The following is a 19,428-nucleotide window of genomic DNA, read 5'->3' as shown; positions in this document are numbered from 1 at the left end:
AAATGTCATAGTTTTTATAAATTTAGGCTTGATTATCTGTTATCAATATTTCATAAGACAATATTAGTGCGTATTTTACACAAATTATATGGTTAATGTATTCATAAATTATACTCGTTTTACTTTCTTATATATATTTAGTTATGTTATTAGTCATATTTATTATCGTTAACAAAAATTACTTTGCACTTTACTATTGAAAATCGATTAGAAAAAACAATTTTTTAATAATGAATTAAAATTCATTAAATTCAATTTTTTATTTCAAAATATTATAAGTATTTTATTTTTAAACATTTTAAATAACTATTTTTTTTATCCTAGTACAGACTATAAATACAATGATTACTAGCAAGTATGTAAAAAGAAAAAGAAAATATTTTTATTTGAGTTAAAATTGATTGTTTTTTTATATCTTTATTTTTCGATATTTCAATAAAAACTGACTCCTATTTATATAATATTTGGTTAATATTAATTTCAATTAAGCACTGCACAATTATATATAATAATAAATAAATAAATTTTATTTTATTTTTTAAGGAAATAAAATACAAATTTTCGTATTACTTATTATCTGTATTACAAAAAAAAAATATATATATATATATTTTTTATATATAAATATAAAAATATAAATATATATATATATATATATTCATGAAAAATATATATATAATATTGAAATTAGAGGTAATTATATGCCCATAATAATCAATTTATATAATAAAAAAAATATTAAGATAGAATCGTTGATTAATCTTTATATAATCGTTTAATAATAAATCTTGTCATCAAGTCTATAAAATTATGAATCTGCATTAATTTAATCTTTTAGTTTAAAACAAGTAAGTTCAATATATAAAATATTCTTATTTTACATTGATAATTTTAATTCATTCGGCTATAATCCATAATTGTTTGGAGATCTGAAAATGTATTAATAAAAATATTGACTTAGAAAGTTATATAATCATATTAACACATATTTTATTTCTTACCCATTTAATGAAATTGTAAATCGGTTATTTAAATTTACTGCATTATATTAATTTTTTATTTTTTTTATAGATTTTGTTTAATAATGTATAAATATTAAAATGTTTAATTATTAATAAATAATAAAATTTATTAAATAAGTTAAAACGTGTTGTTAATTTTATAAAGCTTTCTATAAAAAATAACTTTGTTTTATAAATATAATAATTTTATATTACAAGCCTATAAATTAATTAAATTCTAGGTATTTAAAATTCGCCATGCATTTTTAATTAATTATATTTATTTAATAAATATATAATTTCATGTGTTTTATGGACAAAATTTACTACTTGAACAATAGTTTTATACACTTTTGAAATGTGACTTTATTATAGAATTATTTTATTTACTTATATATAGATTTAACTAATATTTTATGTTTATTATAATGTCAGTAATGGAAAATATTAATTTTTTCTTTTTTTTATATTATGTACATAAACATTTCTGCATATATGCACATGTGTATATATGCATAACAGATTATATTTACACAATATATTTATTTATGTTTATTTTATAGATCAAATACCTAACAAAATGGTTTGCTTTTTAGTATTCTTTGCACAGAAATTCACAAGGAAGTTCTTCTCTTGAAGTTAACATAGACAAGGATTATAAAGATAATAAGGAACAAAGTAGACCACGGGCTGGTTCTGAGAGCATTCGAAATCCTGTTAGTAAAGTTATAGACCTTATTAGACATCGAAGTCATAGTGCAATTAGTGCAGAAGATAAAAGGAAAGCTGTAAGTTTTATTTTTTTAATTTCTCAATACTATTTGATATTTTTATTTCAATTAAGATTGTATTTAATTTACATTATTTACAGAAAACTAGTGCATATGTAACACCTACATTAAATATTATTTCAAACAGATTTTCTTGTGTATGCTAAATTAGTCTTTTGTGATACAAGTTTTCCTTAGAAACAAGCTATATTTATTAGAAGATCCTTTTAATATAAATTCATATTTTTTATAATTTTTCTTATTATACATATATGTATAACTAGATCATAAGTATAAATTATTTATAAAGATAATTAATGTAAAAATATTTAGTATGACATACTAAATATGAAATAGTGATATATACTATGTTTAAATAGTATACTTACAATTTATCTAATTTTAAATAATTTTATAAATCAGATTTAGAATAATTTTTAACACATTCAGAGTTAAAATATAATTGAATTATTTGTATTGAATTGAATAATTTTGTTTCAGAAAGCTGTAGCTCAACATCATTTACAACAGGCAGCACAGAGTGAGTAAATTTTTTTTAGTAAGATTTTCATTTTAATTAAAAATTATATCCATGTATATAATTTAAATTTCTCTTTATAATAAAACTCTACTAAAAAATGTGTAAAAGAAAACAATTCTTATATGTAGTACATTAGCATTTCTTCTAATCATTTTATACAAATAACCAGACAATCTTATATAAAAAAAATAACAGTATTCCTTATTCATTATTAGTAAAACATTGAATTTCTTTTTATTTTTTCATATTTTAAAAATTTATGTTTTTTAGATATTTATTTAGAAATATATTTTAAATATGCAAAATTATTTTTTCTTTAATTTATAGTTAACTATAATACCGATAATTAGTAAAGTCTCAAATTTTTATATTGACACTATTCCATGTATATTATACATGTAATTATAGTAAACTTGAAAGTACTTTTTTTTCAGAGAGATAAGATTTCATGAACCTTTTTTAAATATCTACCATTTTCCTAAATAGTTGAGCAATATAATCAATTAACATGCGATTACTATAAATTTTTAATTCTTCAAAATAGTTATTTAACTTTGTTTGTTAAATACAGTTAGTAAAATATTTTATAGATTAAAAACTTTTTTTAGTATTTTAGTATTTTTAAAAATTAATATTTTAAATGTTAATTAATTTTCTGTCTGTTTAAAACTACTCTTATTATTTCCAGAAAATAAACATTTATTTAATCTTAAAAAATGAATTATAATTAAAAATGTTATTGCTATATGTGATTATTTATTTAACATGAATTTTATAATTTGTTTATATGATCAAATTTTTATTAGGTTTCTTAATTTTATATTTATGAGTTGAGATGATTTAATTTAAAACTTATTTACTTCCAAGAGTTAAATCTTATTACATGAAATGCTATGAAAAAATTTTAATTATGCTTACTTCACATAGTTCAATGCAAAGATTTTGATTATTTTTCTAAATTAAAAAGGAAAAATGTTTGTTACGTTTCTTTAATATATTATTAATATACCAATTTTTTCTAATTTACTCTTTTCAATATTTTTGTCATTGGAAATAGACTCATGATATGGTAAGTCAATAAATCAAATTAATGCATTTTTGTAAAATTTGTAACAAACTGCTATTTACTATTTAATTAATTATGCAATATTCCGGTTTAATATTACATTTATTAAAAAGTAACAAATGGTAAATCACATAAATGTTGATGTACACATAGTTTTACTTAGAATAGGAGTATTTATAACGTATACCTAAGCGAAAGACGCATGTGAGTGTTTAACTTTGAGATTTAGTAAAGATAAGAAAATGTATAATACGTTTAAATAATGCATACCAAACAAATCTTTATTATTTTTATATAGATATACAATATTTTGTTAATAGTCTGATTCAATTTGAAATTTCGTTTTTGTTCTTTGTAAGATTTTGTATGTAATATAATTAATTCATTACTATTAGATATTAAGTTTATATTATTTATAATTATTTATATATATAAATGTATTAAAAGAAAATAATATTCCGTAAAGGATTATTTTATTTTTATTGCTATGTTGTTATTGATTATTCAATATGTATTCTTAAAATTAATGCGTTCCTTTTTAAATATGTAATATTGTTTCAGTTTAAAATTGAATAACAAGTATATCATATGACCAAACTCATGATAATTTTGGTACATAATCTTATATTTCAGTTAGTATAGTATCTGTGGTTTATAACATAATTATTTAATCACTGAATATGAAAGAAATTTAATTTAAGTGTTTTTAATATAAAATATAATCATTATGATTCATTAGATAACTGAGCTGCTAAGTTTTTTTAATGATTGACGTATCTATTTTTTAAAGTAATTATAAATAATTTTTAATTTTATGACTATTTTATTATATTTTTTTATTGTTTTGACTAAAACTTTAGAAATAACAATTGTATAAAATTCTATTTTTAAATTAAACAATATTAAAATTCTAATAATTGATTAATACAATATGCTTTTTTCTTACATCAGTATGTTTGAGATTTTTATTATATTTATGAAAGGTATATATATATAAATTTATGTATATATATATATATATATATAAATTTATGTATATATATATATATATATATATAAATATACTTTAAATAAGTATTATTTTTTAAAAAAATCGAAATCCTTATATAAAATTATTACTGTCTATAGCATATATGCATTAGTATATTTGATTAAACAAATAATCACTTTACTCTCTTAGAATGATTTACTTATTAATTCATTCTGTACTCATGTGAATTTAATCAATATTCATATTGCGCACATTTTTTATGACAAATAAGCTTAAACTTACTGCGCATGCGGAAAAAACACATACGCAAGGACACTGATAAACATATGTATTCATTCATTTGTTCAGCAAAATACTTATCCTACACTTAATACTTTCATAAAAGTATATTGTGGTTCTTTAAATGGATATTTTAAGACAAAATTAAATAATTTGTTAATTTTAAAACATGAATCCAATGTAATTAAAGCATTAAAAAATAGACATGTCAAATTATGATTCATCTATGGGTATTACATATTTTAATTTGTGAAAAATAAATCTTGAAATAACATAAACACTATGATTATAAAGTATATAATTCTTAAAATTTAACAATTTTTGTTTAAAATATTAAGAATTATAAAATTGAACTAATACACATATTTTTAACAATGTAAGAGGTTTATTTTCCATGTCAAGTTAATTTTGTAACTTGTCAAATTATTTTTATAGTATGTTTTTTTATCACAGTAATAAAAAGAAAACTTATAATGATACGACAATTTGGTAAAAAACTTGGACACATTCATCATCAAAGTGAATGTGAAGAAAATCCTTGTAAAATTATCCAAGAATTTCGTAATCGTAGCCAAAGTCTTGATAGTCAATGTATACCTAAACATGATATAGAAATTTCATTTGACTCTGATTGTGAAACTACATATCGCATCTATGAAAGCATCCTCCACCAAGGTATTATTACATTCAAGAAAAATACCAGAATTTGTATTGATATATTATTCATTAAATTCATTATTCACTTATAAAATTGAAAATTATTTAATTAAACAAAACTGAATAAATAAAATTTTTATAAAACCTAGAAATGTAAATGTTTTTTTGCGAATAAAATTAAATATATTGTGTTTGAGTTATAAAAATAATTTGATTTCATTTTATTGATCCATATTATATTATAAATTAAATTTATAATCAGCAGTATTTTAACACATTGTTTAGATATATCAAATATGTACTAAATTATGAATGTTCTACGTTTTATTCATTTAATTAATTGAATCATTAAATAATAAGTTCTTTTTTTATTATTCTAAACAGATTTTAAAAGTATAATCTATGAAATAATTATAATTTGTGTATTTGCATCTCATTTAATGGATAAATTTTTTTTAACAAATATACAATTTTTAAGTAAAAAATATCAGTTATTTTATTATAAATTATTTTATATATTTAATTTAAAAATAAGCAGTGATATATCAACAAAATGTATAAAATAGTGATATTCACAACTAATTTTTATTAATTTTTTTATATGTAAATATTTATATTTTACTTTATAATATCTTCGATCGATGTAATATCTTAATTCTGTTTGATTTTAATTATTTTAATGATCAAATTTTATATAAAATCATATCAAAATATTAATGAAAAACATATTTTTGGAAGTAATCCACATTAGTTTCTATTATAGTATTTAATATACAGAATTTATTTTAATTAAACTCAATGCACAATTTAACTATCAACTTTCATTTTTAACCAAATAAATAATTAAGAATAATATGAGTACTTTTATATTTAAAAAATTGTTAATTGTAATTTATATACAAACAAATGTTTCAGATTGATTTAACATTAATATATTATTAATAAACCTACGATACTAAATTGTATAAATTTTGATAATTATGGAGGTAATTCAAATTTTCTTTAAAACTTTTTTATTATTTAGAATATTCATGAATTAATTAATAAGCTAAATAATAAGCCTGTTCAATTTCGACACTCTTGTTTATATAAATTTGAATTCATTTCTTTATTAATTACATTTGTTAACTTTGAACAAGACTATTTATTATCTATCTTTAACATTAGTCAATACAAAAATATTTTATTCACATCTTACTGTTTTCTTACATAGGAAGTCTAGATAAGAATTTTAAACTTCAGTTTAAGAAATAAATAATAAAGAAAAGACAATTTAGTATAAAGATATATGATTATATCAACTACAACTTTATACCTTTTTTTTTAAAAAGAAAAGGTTAAGTTCATTAAAGCTTCTTAAAGAAACTTTTTTTTAATTTTTAATACTTACATATCTTAAAAATATAATTTTTGTATGTATTACCGTATAAAAAATATAAAATTCTGTTCTTTTATATTTTGTATTTAATTTTATTATATTTTCAATATAGCTAACTAAAGTATAATTTTAATATTCTTTTTTAAATAAGAAATTATTATCGTAAGAAAACTATTTTTTTGTAATTGACACTTTTAATTATTTATTTACATATTTCTTGTAATAGAAAGAATGAACCGTGAAATATTTATCTATGGCAAATAAGGGTATCTTTTGTAAAAGTAATTGAGAATATTTTTCTTTTATTGTGAACAAAAACTGAAATACAAATATTTGCTTAAATCTTTTATAAAAATTTAAACATACAGTTTAAAATTTTGGAATCGTTTAAAATTGCAAGTAATTTATTCTTACTACGCTAAACTTTATGACTAGACAGAATATTCATTATATCATAAATTAATTCCATCAGTGAGTATTCTTCAATATACCATTTTAACATATTTATTTGTTTTCATTGTTCAAATAGAATTATAGTTCTTAAACATATTTAATAGCTTTCTATTCTAAAATTTTAATGATTTCTATAGTTTACTATTATGTCACGGTTCTATCTCGTTCTATAACCGTTTATTAGATTTAACCATCATACGTTGCTATTAATCAATTATAATTTTTAATCAGTTTCAGCCAGATATATAATGGTACTTCCATAAAAATTAGTTGATTTGTTGAACATTTATCTCTTAACAATTGTATTTTTATACTAATTATCCATCAATTTTTTCAAAGACATTGAAAATGTAGGGTCAGATAGATAAATATATGTAAGTATATACGTATATATTATACGTAAAATACTTTTATTTCTATTTCGTTTGTAAATGACAGCTTTTTTTTAATATAACATCATATTCTAAAATAATTTATATATATTATCATTCGAAATCGTTATAATAATAGACTACGTGTCTTTACAGTTTTTTTATATTTCAATTATATCCTTTGATATATGTATAAAATAGTCCAGTATCAAAACATTAGTTATCTAGAAAACCACAATTAATTACATATTTTAGAAGTAATAATCGTTAGATTTCTAGAATAAAAAAATAGCTAAAATCATGAGATTCAACCATTTGATTCTAACTTTATAATATTTATTTTATAGTCGTTATAAAACCTTGCATTTACATTATTAGATTACTAATAAAATATTTATGCATATAAATAACTCGTTACATACTCGTTAAACTATAGTTATAAAATGTACAATATTCGAAAATCCAAATAATGTTACAATTTTGAGATAAATATGATATTAAATTGAATTACAATTTACGATATTATACACTTTGACTTTTATAAAATTAAAATATTTAATGATATAAATTGTATTATTAAAATTAGCTAAGTTTTAAAATAAATTAAAAATTTAAATGCTTGCTATTAATATGTAAATATTAATTATTCTGAATAAAAATCTTACAATCATTTATTGGGATAATTTTGTTAACTACAAAAATTTATTAATGTATTATATATCTTTATATTATAAAATTCATCGAAATATTGTAATATCTTTTTATGTAATTGTTGTAATTGAATAATCAACTATTAAAATGTTTTTATTAAAATAAATCATAAATTCATTTGTTGGATGACATCGTATAAAACTTATTTTCTGAAGAAAAAGTAAACATTGAAGAACTTTTTAAATATTGGAAAAAGTAAAAATTATCAAAAAATTAATTTTTTTGATTAACATTAATTACTTGTTTATATATGTTGTCATTGGTAATTAAATAGTTATTAAACTTAATCAATTTTATATTATAAATATTGTATTACAAATATAAATTTTATATATTATTTATATTTGTAGTAGTTTGAAATTTTTCTTTCTTAATTGAAAGACAAAATATAAGTACTTTTACAAAGAACCGGTAACTTACGTCCCCAATTAATAAATTAAAATTTGTGGTAAAAGCATTTACTTATATACAGTACTTAACAATTGCTAAGCTGATCTGAGTTACAGAATTATTAGTTAAGGATTTTTATACGACATGTATTATTAATTATGTTTATTTTTGAAATATTTATAAGATGTGTATGTATAATGAAACTTATATTTATAATTCAGTCGTTAATATAAAAAGTATATACTTTTTAATTCGTGTTGGTTATTATAATTTATATTAATTTTGAATAACCTTATATATGTTTAATTTGTAATTATTGTATAAACTTAGTAATTTAATATTTAAATAATATGCTAATTTCTTTAAATATTTATCTTCTATTTGTAATACATAAACGTTTCTTTTCGTACTTCTATTATTTAAACTTGTTACATAATTGCTATATACATAGTTGAAATACAATTACCTTTCAGTATTTTACTAGCTTATATTAACGTATTTTAACAAATACTTGTTATAACTGCTTATATTTATTTTAATAAGTACATTATTGTTAGAAGTATTTTATTCCATCTTTTTTTGGAAGTGTGATTAATTTTAAATCTATTGTATCTTTTGTGTAATATATGTTAGTAGTTTTTTTTACTATTCGAATTTCTAATAACGAAAGGAATGTATACATATTGTTTTAATTGCTATAAACATTAACGCGAAATGAATAATTTCTTATATTAGTACAGAAACAGTGTCTATTATAAACTAGTTCGACCGCATTTACAGTCCTGAACTCCGTTCCTTAGTTTTTTATTAATTCTTTGTTTCATTTTCAGATTTTTTCAAATTGGTTAATAAATTATTTATATAGACAAACCGTTGATTTGAAAAAATACAGTGATTATTGTGTAGTTTTTGTATTTCGGCCGTTAGTTATCTAGGCTTTGTGACAACTATTGTTGAGAATTTTTATGAGAATGTAAAAGAATGTTTATATAACTACAATCATTGCAAATACAAACGATTATATTGATATTTTTTATACTTACAATTTATTTGATATGCAATATTGATTGAATACATTTACTAAAAGTTACTACTGATTGTAAGAGATCTGAAAATAATCAACTAAATAACATTAACGTTTATCAAAATAAAATCGAAAAACTTTAACATTTCAGGTGCATTAAGAAGAAGTTCTCTGGATCCAACTACTAGAAGATTGTCTCTTGGTACACCATCAGTTTCTCACAGAGCTTCTGATGCATATTTAGATCCAGTACATGCTGCCATACTTTTTAGAGATGCTCGTGGGGTAAGTATATTTTAAGCTTTTATACGTATGATTTTTCGATAACAAATATTCAAGCATCATATTTAAAGTTCGATATTTTAAAATGCAATAACTGCAATAAGAATTAAATTAACTACATGCAATACTAATATAATTCAACAGATAAATATTATTAATAATCATATTAATTAGTTTCTTTTTTTATTGAAAAATTGATATATCATAAAATATAATGACCTTGAAAAAAAAGAAAATTTAATCAATAATACTTTATAATCTAAATAACGAATAAAATATTTTGATATTGAAAATATTCTAAATAAATCTTTTTACTCTGTAAAAAATTGTATCATCATTTTTCAAATAAATAAAACCGGTAAGCCTGCCTGTATGTTTTCTATTGTAAATTTCTTCATTTTGATAATTAAAAAAATTTTAATATGAGAAGCTGTTTGTAATCTAGCGTTGAAATAATAGATCAGTTTATTTAAAATTAGACATTTAAAAAACTGGCAATATATTGTTTTGTTTACTATTTTATGTAGTATTGAATAGCGATGGATCTTATTTCTTTCTTTATTATAAACTAGCTAATCATTGTTAAATTCTCTTTTTAGTAATAATTGTTAAATTATATTACCTTTAAATATTATAAGATTATTATTTAACGTTTGTTTATTGTTCAAAAATTAATAATTTTCTTATTATTCTTACATTTCTCATGTCATAAAATACTACTATTATTGACGGAAATAATATCGACAAATTTAATATTATCGAAAATTTTAATCATCATTTTATTAAGTGTCTAATTCTTAATATCGGTTTGTTAATTAGTTTAAAAGTAGTTAATATTTATCTTATATCATGAAATATCCAATAATCTTTAATACGTGACATGATTTTTAGTGCTGTTTTATTTTTTAATGTAATTCAAACTACCATTATTGTGTATTTTGTTTGATTATTAATGACTTTCAAAAAGGAATTTAAAATTTCCGTATTAAAATATATATTATTATCTTCTAGTAATATTAATTACATATTTTGTTTAATTGTAAGACGTTATTTACTTTCCTTTTAAAGAGTCATCCGAATGAAACTTAATATTTTAATAGATAAAAATACTTTTTTTAAATATAAATTTTCAATAAATAAATTTTAATATTTGTATGTGTTCGAAACTGGTACGATTACTTAGCTCGAACTATCAATGTTTCGATAGCTTTATAATTTACCGCCCGCCCTAGCTGATGTTTTGGTGAGAGTCAAGTAGAAGAGTTGTAGAGTGTATATAGTGAAAATGGTTTGTAGCCTGTGAAAGCGTATAGAGTGAAAATGTGGAGTGTAGCCTGAAAGTCTATTCAGTGAAAATGGCTTGTAGCTTGTGAAAGTGTATAAATGAAAAGTGGCTTTTGCTAATGTTGTAAAGATTAGAAGTAATATGCGTACACTCCTATATAGGATGTGTGGCCTAAATAATTGTAAAGAAATACCTTGAGACTATGTTTCTTGTAGCCGTATAGTTTCTCATAATGCAGTCAGTACCCTTGACTGCTTGTAAGTTGTAGCGCGCTTGATGATTAACGTGTCTTCCTTGGGATGGCCTCATTGCGTTAGTGTATCTGAATGACTGGTGTATGGCAGAAAGCCCTGGCTGAATAGCATAGTAATTGACTGATAACTGTTTGACTGAATGATTCACAATGAGTGTCTAGGCATAGTGTACTGCCCTTAAATATCCGCACGGCAGTTTACTTAGTTGGTAACAAAGCATCCTTGTTGCTATACTGGAATCTTACATGAAGCGCAAAACTAAAACTCTAGAAACTTCGAAAACTCCAAGAAAACCAAGGCTTTAGCAATTTGGCAAATTCCAAACGACGCTACTATGTAAAGACCATATAAACATTGTAGGGCATTTGAAACGAAAACATAACAAATATTTGAAAATTCTCGGACCCAAATATTTACGGAAATTTGAGAGCTAGAGAGACCAGCAATTCCGAGAGCCAGCAGTCTTAGAAATTGCTTCAATCCTGAAAGTATGATATTTGTATGTAAATCGATTCAATCTGCAGCAACTGTACGTAAAAATATGCTGAGTTTATATGCAATATTGTTTATATTAATCATTTTAAATTACTGCATATTGAAGTGGCTTCTGTTTATATATTAGAATTATAATAAGTATATTCAACAAATTATTTTATCCGATTTATTAAATTTTATATTTAATAGTTTTATTCTTACATTGTATTGTATTTTATATTTTCGTTTATACAATAAGTTTTATTCTTTTGAAAGTTATTACAAACATGATGTATGTTTGAGCATATTCTATTTATAATTGTATTTATATATGTATTTTTGTCGTACACTTTTGTATCTAGTACAAATATAAAGAAAATTTAATGGAATAGAATAGAAAGTAAATAAGTAAATAAACAATTTTACGTGGAACGTACAGATATTTTATTACGTTAAAGCATATTAAATAATTTTCCATTACAACTGTTTACTTACTTTTGGTACTTCATTGTAATATATTGCTTACAGACTTTTCACAGAATAAAAGACGGCGGCACAACAAAAATATGTTTATTGCTACCGTGTTTAAAATAATTACAATGCTGATTATTCAATTAAAAATTATCAAACCTAAAAATATTGTTTAAAATGCGATCTCAAGTAGAAAAATCAATAAATATCGCCTTTCAAAGACTAGAATTATTAAAAATATTATTAAAAATCTTATTAAAAAAAATTATATTATAAATTAATAAGTAAGAAATGGTGTACATATAATACAATATTGTTAACATGTACGTATAGTTTCAAAGAAATCTAGGGATTCATTGGATATATAGAAGGATAAGCAGCCATTAAAATATATACTATACATTATACATCATTGCAATTAACTGATGTTTGAATTTGTAAATTTAAATTGAAATCACTGATATTTCAATCCACATTTTCTACAATATCATAATAAAGGTTAATGTTAGAGCAAGAATCAATTTAGGATTATGTATCAAATAATTATTTGTATAATAGAAAATACGTTGAAAGATATGGTTATCTTGTGAAAATTTTTTTTATTTCTTAGTTGTATTCTATTTGTTTGAAATTGTAAGAATACTTCCAAGTCATTAGACACCTGGAAAACTAACCATTAAGAGTTGCGGAAAATACAAACCCTTGAGTATCTAGCGAAAAACAACTCATAAACACATCTGACGAGAACATGCCATTAAGAGTTCCGGAAAATATAAACCCTTGAGTATCTAGCGAAAAACAACTCAGAAACACATCTGGCGTAAACAAGTCACAAAGATAGCCGGATGACACATGCCAGATGCTTCATTCAAAAACCACGCTACACCTAACTTTTACAATAGTAAGGGTATATAGCGCGCTTGATCATGAGATTTACATGCGACGCTACTAGAATGGAGAGGGAAGAACGCGTCAACAAGTCCCCATCATGAAGGGAATTCGAGTAAGACCCGCTCTCATTGGAGCCTCCACCATGAAAAGACATACTGGTGGGAGACCCCACCACTTAAGAAGCTCTCTGACTGGAGATACCATAAAATAAAGGAGACTTGTGATTGGATACACTAAGAAGGAGAAATCTGATTGGAGACGCCAAAAAGGAGGGAATTCTCACCAACCACCACGAGGCCGAGAGAATGCCCTTAAAAAGAAGACTGTTTGAGAATAAGAGACTCCGTTTAGTAAGGCAATAAAATATCTGACAAGTAATGTCATGAAAATTGTATTTAAGACTTCAAAACTTTCCTGCTCATAATTATTTGTACTAGTGTCATAAAACATCTGGAAAACCCTAGCGGAACGTGCTCATACTCCCAGTGCAGTAGAACCTAATGGGTTTACTGCCGCGAGAACCCCAAAGTAGATTCAGAACGAATATCAGATATGCGTGAAGCATTGAGTACAAATATTTACTGCAACCCAAAACCCGTACGTACTACACATGCAATGACCATACGTGCGCACTCGGCCTTTAAGACAATGCTTGCATTGTTCTTGGCTATGCCACATCTGGTCGATCGTATTGGAAAATTGACCACGCCCAAGCGGACCCTTCTTCTAGCCAAGTCCCAGAGAAGGATGAGGCAACCAATGGAAAAGGCTCGCCATCTTCCGACACTTTCCCGATTAGCAAATTCGGAACTGAGCCCGGAAGGAAGTGGAAATGAAGGCGTGCATAATCTATTGTGCGACCCAAGATCAACCACTGATTGGTTAATTAATAAAGGAAGAAGGGATCCCAAGTGGAGCGGGATCAGTGAATCATTTAAGAAGGGACTACGTAATGTACCCTCACTTACTCTTTCCAAATACTTCTTACACTGAAGGATAAGTCACGACCTACTCTCACGGAGGAGGACCGGAGAGATGAGTCGTTTAGCTAGCTGAGTTTTAATAATAAGTTCTTTCCACTATTGTGAATTAGTGTACAGTTGAATTGATCTCATCAAGACTGGATTGCGTGGGACCTGACCACTTGTGGTCTCACTTGGAGACAAGGAAGAACTGAAGGGTTGCAACATTGCAAGGGAACGTAATAACAAGCCATCGAAGAGAGACTGGAAAATCACGATACACTGCAAGTAAGTCCTTACAGCTAGTACTCATTCTTGATTTCTCGGCTTATGTAGAAGACGGACGGATTAAAGTCCAACTACGGAAGCTTCCCGGACATACTCTTGAACAAGACCAGCTATAAACGCCACATTGGCTTCTCAATCCCTCCAACTACAAGTTGTTCCCGCTACAGATGGCGCACAGCTTCGCATAACCTCCATCTCGGCTCTCTTACGACCGATATTTAAAGGCAACTACACACGTGTTAAGATAAACACAATGGCATTCCAGTGTTCGATCAGAGCACTACAATCATGATAACCTCTTAGCGATAATATTCAATAGATTATAACCTGCTTCATTCATAGTAAATATATTTCAACACCACAAGATTATCAAGAAATATAAAGTTCGTCTGTAATTCACCCTTTTGCAAATCAATTCAAAGAAATAGAAATAATAAAGACATGTGTTAATTATTAATCAGTGCATTCACCCTTTACTTGCCCGGCAACCCTACATAACATCTAGTGGGTTTTATTGTTCTACGTTAATTATTGCACGTTTGGCTGACTAGTCAAATTGTGGGATTATTTTCCGAACAAAGACACTGGTAAGGAACACAAGCTTCTCAAAAAGAACAACCAAGTAAAACGTGCACAACCAATCAATACACAACCAAACCAGATAATAACGCTAAAATTATTCAACTTACAATAAGTGCGAGATAATTAAACATACACAGTCATTAGTGCAAAAAAGGAAAAAGGAAACTAAAAAATAACAGTTCACATAGAATACATAATCATAACCTACAAGGAGCCGCTCGAGGCAAATTCAGCAAACAATACGAAGCATAGCCAAAACATAACGTGCAGAACTTAGGGGTAAAGTTCCATTCCTAATTAATACATAACTATAACGAGCCGTTTGCGGTCAATCTGCAGATACGTAAACGCCATTAGAAATACCTGCAGAGCTCCAAACACAAGCAACTCAAGCTATGGCCGCGCGCCATTACACAAGAAAGCACGGGGGTTTACAACCTTCTTCTTCTGAGTGTATTACTCCACCACCACGTGCATTACACATAGAGGACCAGAAGGCTACGCCCTTCTACCTGTACATGCAACGCACATTACCGCTCTGTGGCAATAGTAATACAAAACTCAAGAAACGAAAACATTCAAACATCAACTAAAAATCAATATAATACAACTAATGCAATTATCGTAATAAACTACAACGATTAACGAAACTATTTATTACTGAATATATGTACTATCCTGTCCACTTGCCCGCAATCCTTCCATCAACCATCTGCGAGTTTCATCTAACTGTAGATATTTGGCCCTCCTAGCCCAGTACTCTATTTTTAGACACTCTTTTATAACCTTACTCAACGTCAGTCACATATTTGACTTAAGTTTTTAAAACATTTTATTAAGACTCGGAAAATCAGGTCTATGATTGACCTAAAGTTGAATATGTAATTTATTTTCTACTATTAGGTAACGTGAAATATGTTTTAATCTTGTAACTATGTTGTACGTTGTTTGAATATAAATATTTTTGTTTATATATTAATGTAGATTTCAGAATTTTCATCTTATTATTTATGAAATTCATAATTTAAAACTACATATTTCAATGAAATTGTCGTGCTTATCCATAAATTTAATAGATTTGAAGGTCAATGATGATAAAATTTTTTTATAAAAAATTCACTGTTTAAAATAATTTTAAATCAAACTTTTCAAAAATAAAATTTTTTTTCATAACTAAACTATAATACCTTCTCAAAATTAGAACTATATTAGAAAGTAACCTTAAGTTTACGTTATTTCTGCATCTTTTTTAAACAATATAAATGCTGGAGGATATAATCATTAATATTTAATAAATCTATTAAACAATATATAATGTATATAATTTCTTTTTCTTACATAATTCTTCAAAATATTAGAGATAAAATATTAAATATTAAATAGAATACAATGGAATATTTAAATATTTAAATTTCTATAGAAAATAGGTATTTATCTAAAAAAAATTTGTAATATTTTACTTTCTAACAAAACATAAATTAGTATAAATGCCCATATTGTCAATACTGACTGATATTCTATTTTTATGTTCATATTTATATTATGTATTGCTTAAAATTATTAAATCGAGTTAAGCCTTATTTTTAGTAACATTTAAGAAAAAGTCAAATTCATTGCATTCAAAATAATTTTTTCAGTTATAGCTATTAATTGTATTATTGCTCTTTATGAAATAAATTTCATGTAATTTTTTAAATAAATTTTTTAATTAATTCATTTATTATTCTATTAATTAAAATGTTGTTTATTTAAATACATAATAAAATCAAACAAAAATTATGAAATAAAAGCAATAAATTATATTAAAATTATTTAAGTTTCTCCAAAATAAATTATCAATATAAAAATTAGAAAAAACGTTTGTTTTATAAAAATACAAAGATTTACAATAGCTGAAAAATTTTGTAAATGTTCATACGATATACTAGAATAGTATTTAAAATTCCAGTTATCCATTAGACTATGACCACCAGTTTACTGGTGAGAGAAAGTGAGGTTAAGTGGAAGGAGTAGTGCTTCTTTTCAGTAATTAACAGGTCTGTTTTTTGTGTTGTATGTTGCGTTTATTTTACAATTATACTACAATGATTTTTAGTTCATAATGAGAATTATCATTTCTGCAGTTCTCTGGTGATTCCACTTGGTGGTAGCATGCACTATATGTCGAGGTAGAAGGCCGTAAATCTCCGGATCCTCTTGACGTAGTGCAATTAGTGGTGGGTTACTAGACAGAGAAGTGAGAGGTCGTAAATCTCTCTATATCTTATTGTATTGGTACTTGGTGGTGTCTTGTGAGTGTAAAAGTCTGGGTGCACCGAAAAACAGGGTTGCGTATGGTACGGAAATAGTGTGTGTGGTAATCGTGTTCGTGATTACTTGTGAATGCCTTATGTTTTTTGGGATTATTTGTCGAGGCTAGAGACAGAGAGTGTGCTCGATCAAGATGCGTGAGATTCCCTTAATCTGTAGGAGTGGAGATTGTTGCGATGCTTCTTCAGCACCTGCTCCTTGTAGGCGAAGCGGAAGGCGTGTTCACTCCGTGGCGACTCTATTAATAAACAAAACTAAAACATTATAATATTCGAGAATTCTCAAACCCAAATGTTTACAGAAATTCTAGAGCTAAAGGGATTAACAATTCCAAGAGCCAACGGTCTTTCGGTATAATTAAGATGGGGGCGGTTTAATTAGCAAACAATAAGAATGTTGAAGAGAGCGATTATAAATGAAAATAAAAGTGATACATAGATATTTATATAGTAAATGCAAATTATTCTTTAACAGTTCAGTCTTAGATTTGAAAAGAACTTAGAATCATAATTATTAAAGGAAATAAAAGGTTTTCAGAACGTGATCCACACTATCCAAATTGAACAATTTTTTTAAAGGTTCTAAAGTTCGCAATACAAGAATTTTTTATATAATCTCTTGATTTATTATTATCAAAATTATTTAAGTACATAAATAGATAAACCAATAAATGTAACCTTAATACTGATAAAATTATTCGATTAAATTTAATAAAAAGGCAAATTTCAAGAGTGTACTAAAAATTTTAAACCGTTAACTATTTATATTTTTTATTTGATAAATATTTAACAAAGAAAATTATGATACATATATAGTAAAATACGCTAAATATACTTCAAATAGAATCAGAACAAAATTGAATAGTATGTGTATAAATACGTTTTTAATAATTTTTAATGGTAACTGAAATCCTTTAAGTGGAAAGAATTATTTAATGCCTTACACGTGTCTACATAAAGATATAAATTTCTACGGATTTTTTATATTATTAAATGTTCGAAAACTGGTTGTTTATTTTGATTCGGTTTCAAGGATCAAATAAATGTAGTTTTCCGGCTCAACTACCAAGTACAATAGTTCAGTTTATTTGTCGCTCGTCCTAGCGATGCTTAGGAAAGACACACGTGGAAGGGCTGTAAATATGTACAGTATATGACTTCGTTATGGATATAGTTTATTTGGTTTTATTGACAATTACACTAATTTGTTCTGTATTCATTTCTCGTGGGAGAGAGTGAATTATGTTCTATCACAATGTCTCTGTGGTAATTAGCAGGGAGAATCGGCCACACTCATAAGGGGAGTATGGGAATGTCTTTGTGGTAGTTATTCTCAATAAAGACTGATGGTATACCTTCGAATGTAGAAGAGTCCAAACCATGCTTTGTGTGTACAACTATTTTCTAGAACGGCAGTCAGTCCTTGACTGGTTGTTAACCGTGCGCACTGGAGAATTGAGCGTGTGTTCCTTGCAATGGCTGCAATGAGAGAGCGTGTGTTGCGTGACTTTCGCTCTGTTGTATACTGAGTATAATGGCGTGGCTAGGCGTGGATGACTGGCTAGGACGAGTGACTGATTTGGAGGAATAACTGGCACTGTGCACTGAATGACTGCTTTGTGTTAACTATGTGAAGTCTTGATACGCGCTTCCTTAAGTATCAGCGCGGCAATTAAAACTAGCTTCAAACAAAACTCAGACGTTGCTATGCGAAGGCTAAGCAGCCTTGTAGAACTTTCGAGAATCTAAGCTTTCGGCTATTCGAGAATTCTACGAAAGCGAAGCCTTGGAAGATTCGAAAATTCAATCGACGTTGCTATGCAAAGGTTAAACAGTGTTCGGAAAATAATTCCACAATCTGACTCGTCAGCCAAACGTGCAAAAATCAACTTAGATCAAAAAACCCACTAGATGTTGTGTGGGGTTGCCGGGCAAGTAAAGGGTTAATGCATCGATTCAATAATTAACACATATCTTTATTATTGCTGTTTAATTCAT

General features: G+C 25.2%; 1 protein-coding gene across 3 annotated transcripts in view; it reads left to right on the top strand.

Annotated features, from left to right (window-relative positions):
* Positions 1–19,428, top strand: part of SNF4Agamma (SNF4/AMP-activated protein kinase gamma subunit) — a 50,238-nt gene that overhangs the window by 15,023 nt on the left and 15,787 nt on the right. For all 3 annotated transcript variants that reach the window (XM_011504242.1, XM_011504243.1, XM_011504241.1), the window contains exons 5-7: positions 1,598–1,789; positions 2,273–2,312; positions 9,784–9,917. In XM_011504242.1, coding sequence (XP_011502544.1) covers positions 1,598–1,789; positions 2,273–2,312; positions 9,784–9,917 — 366 coding nt within the window. The remainder of the gene's footprint in view (positions 1–1,597; positions 1,790–2,272; positions 2,313–9,783; positions 9,918–19,428) is intronic.

This window comes from Ceratosolen solmsi, unplaced genomic scaffold, assembly GCF_000503995.2.
Source record: "Ceratosolen solmsi marchali unplaced genomic scaffold, CerSol_1.0 scaffold19, whole genome shotgun sequence".
Taxonomy (NCBI): domain Eukaryota; kingdom Metazoa; phylum Arthropoda; class Insecta; order Hymenoptera; family Agaonidae; genus Ceratosolen; species Ceratosolen solmsi.
Note: the sequence above shows the minus strand (reverse complement) of the source record. Positions and strands in the feature narration are given on the sequence as shown.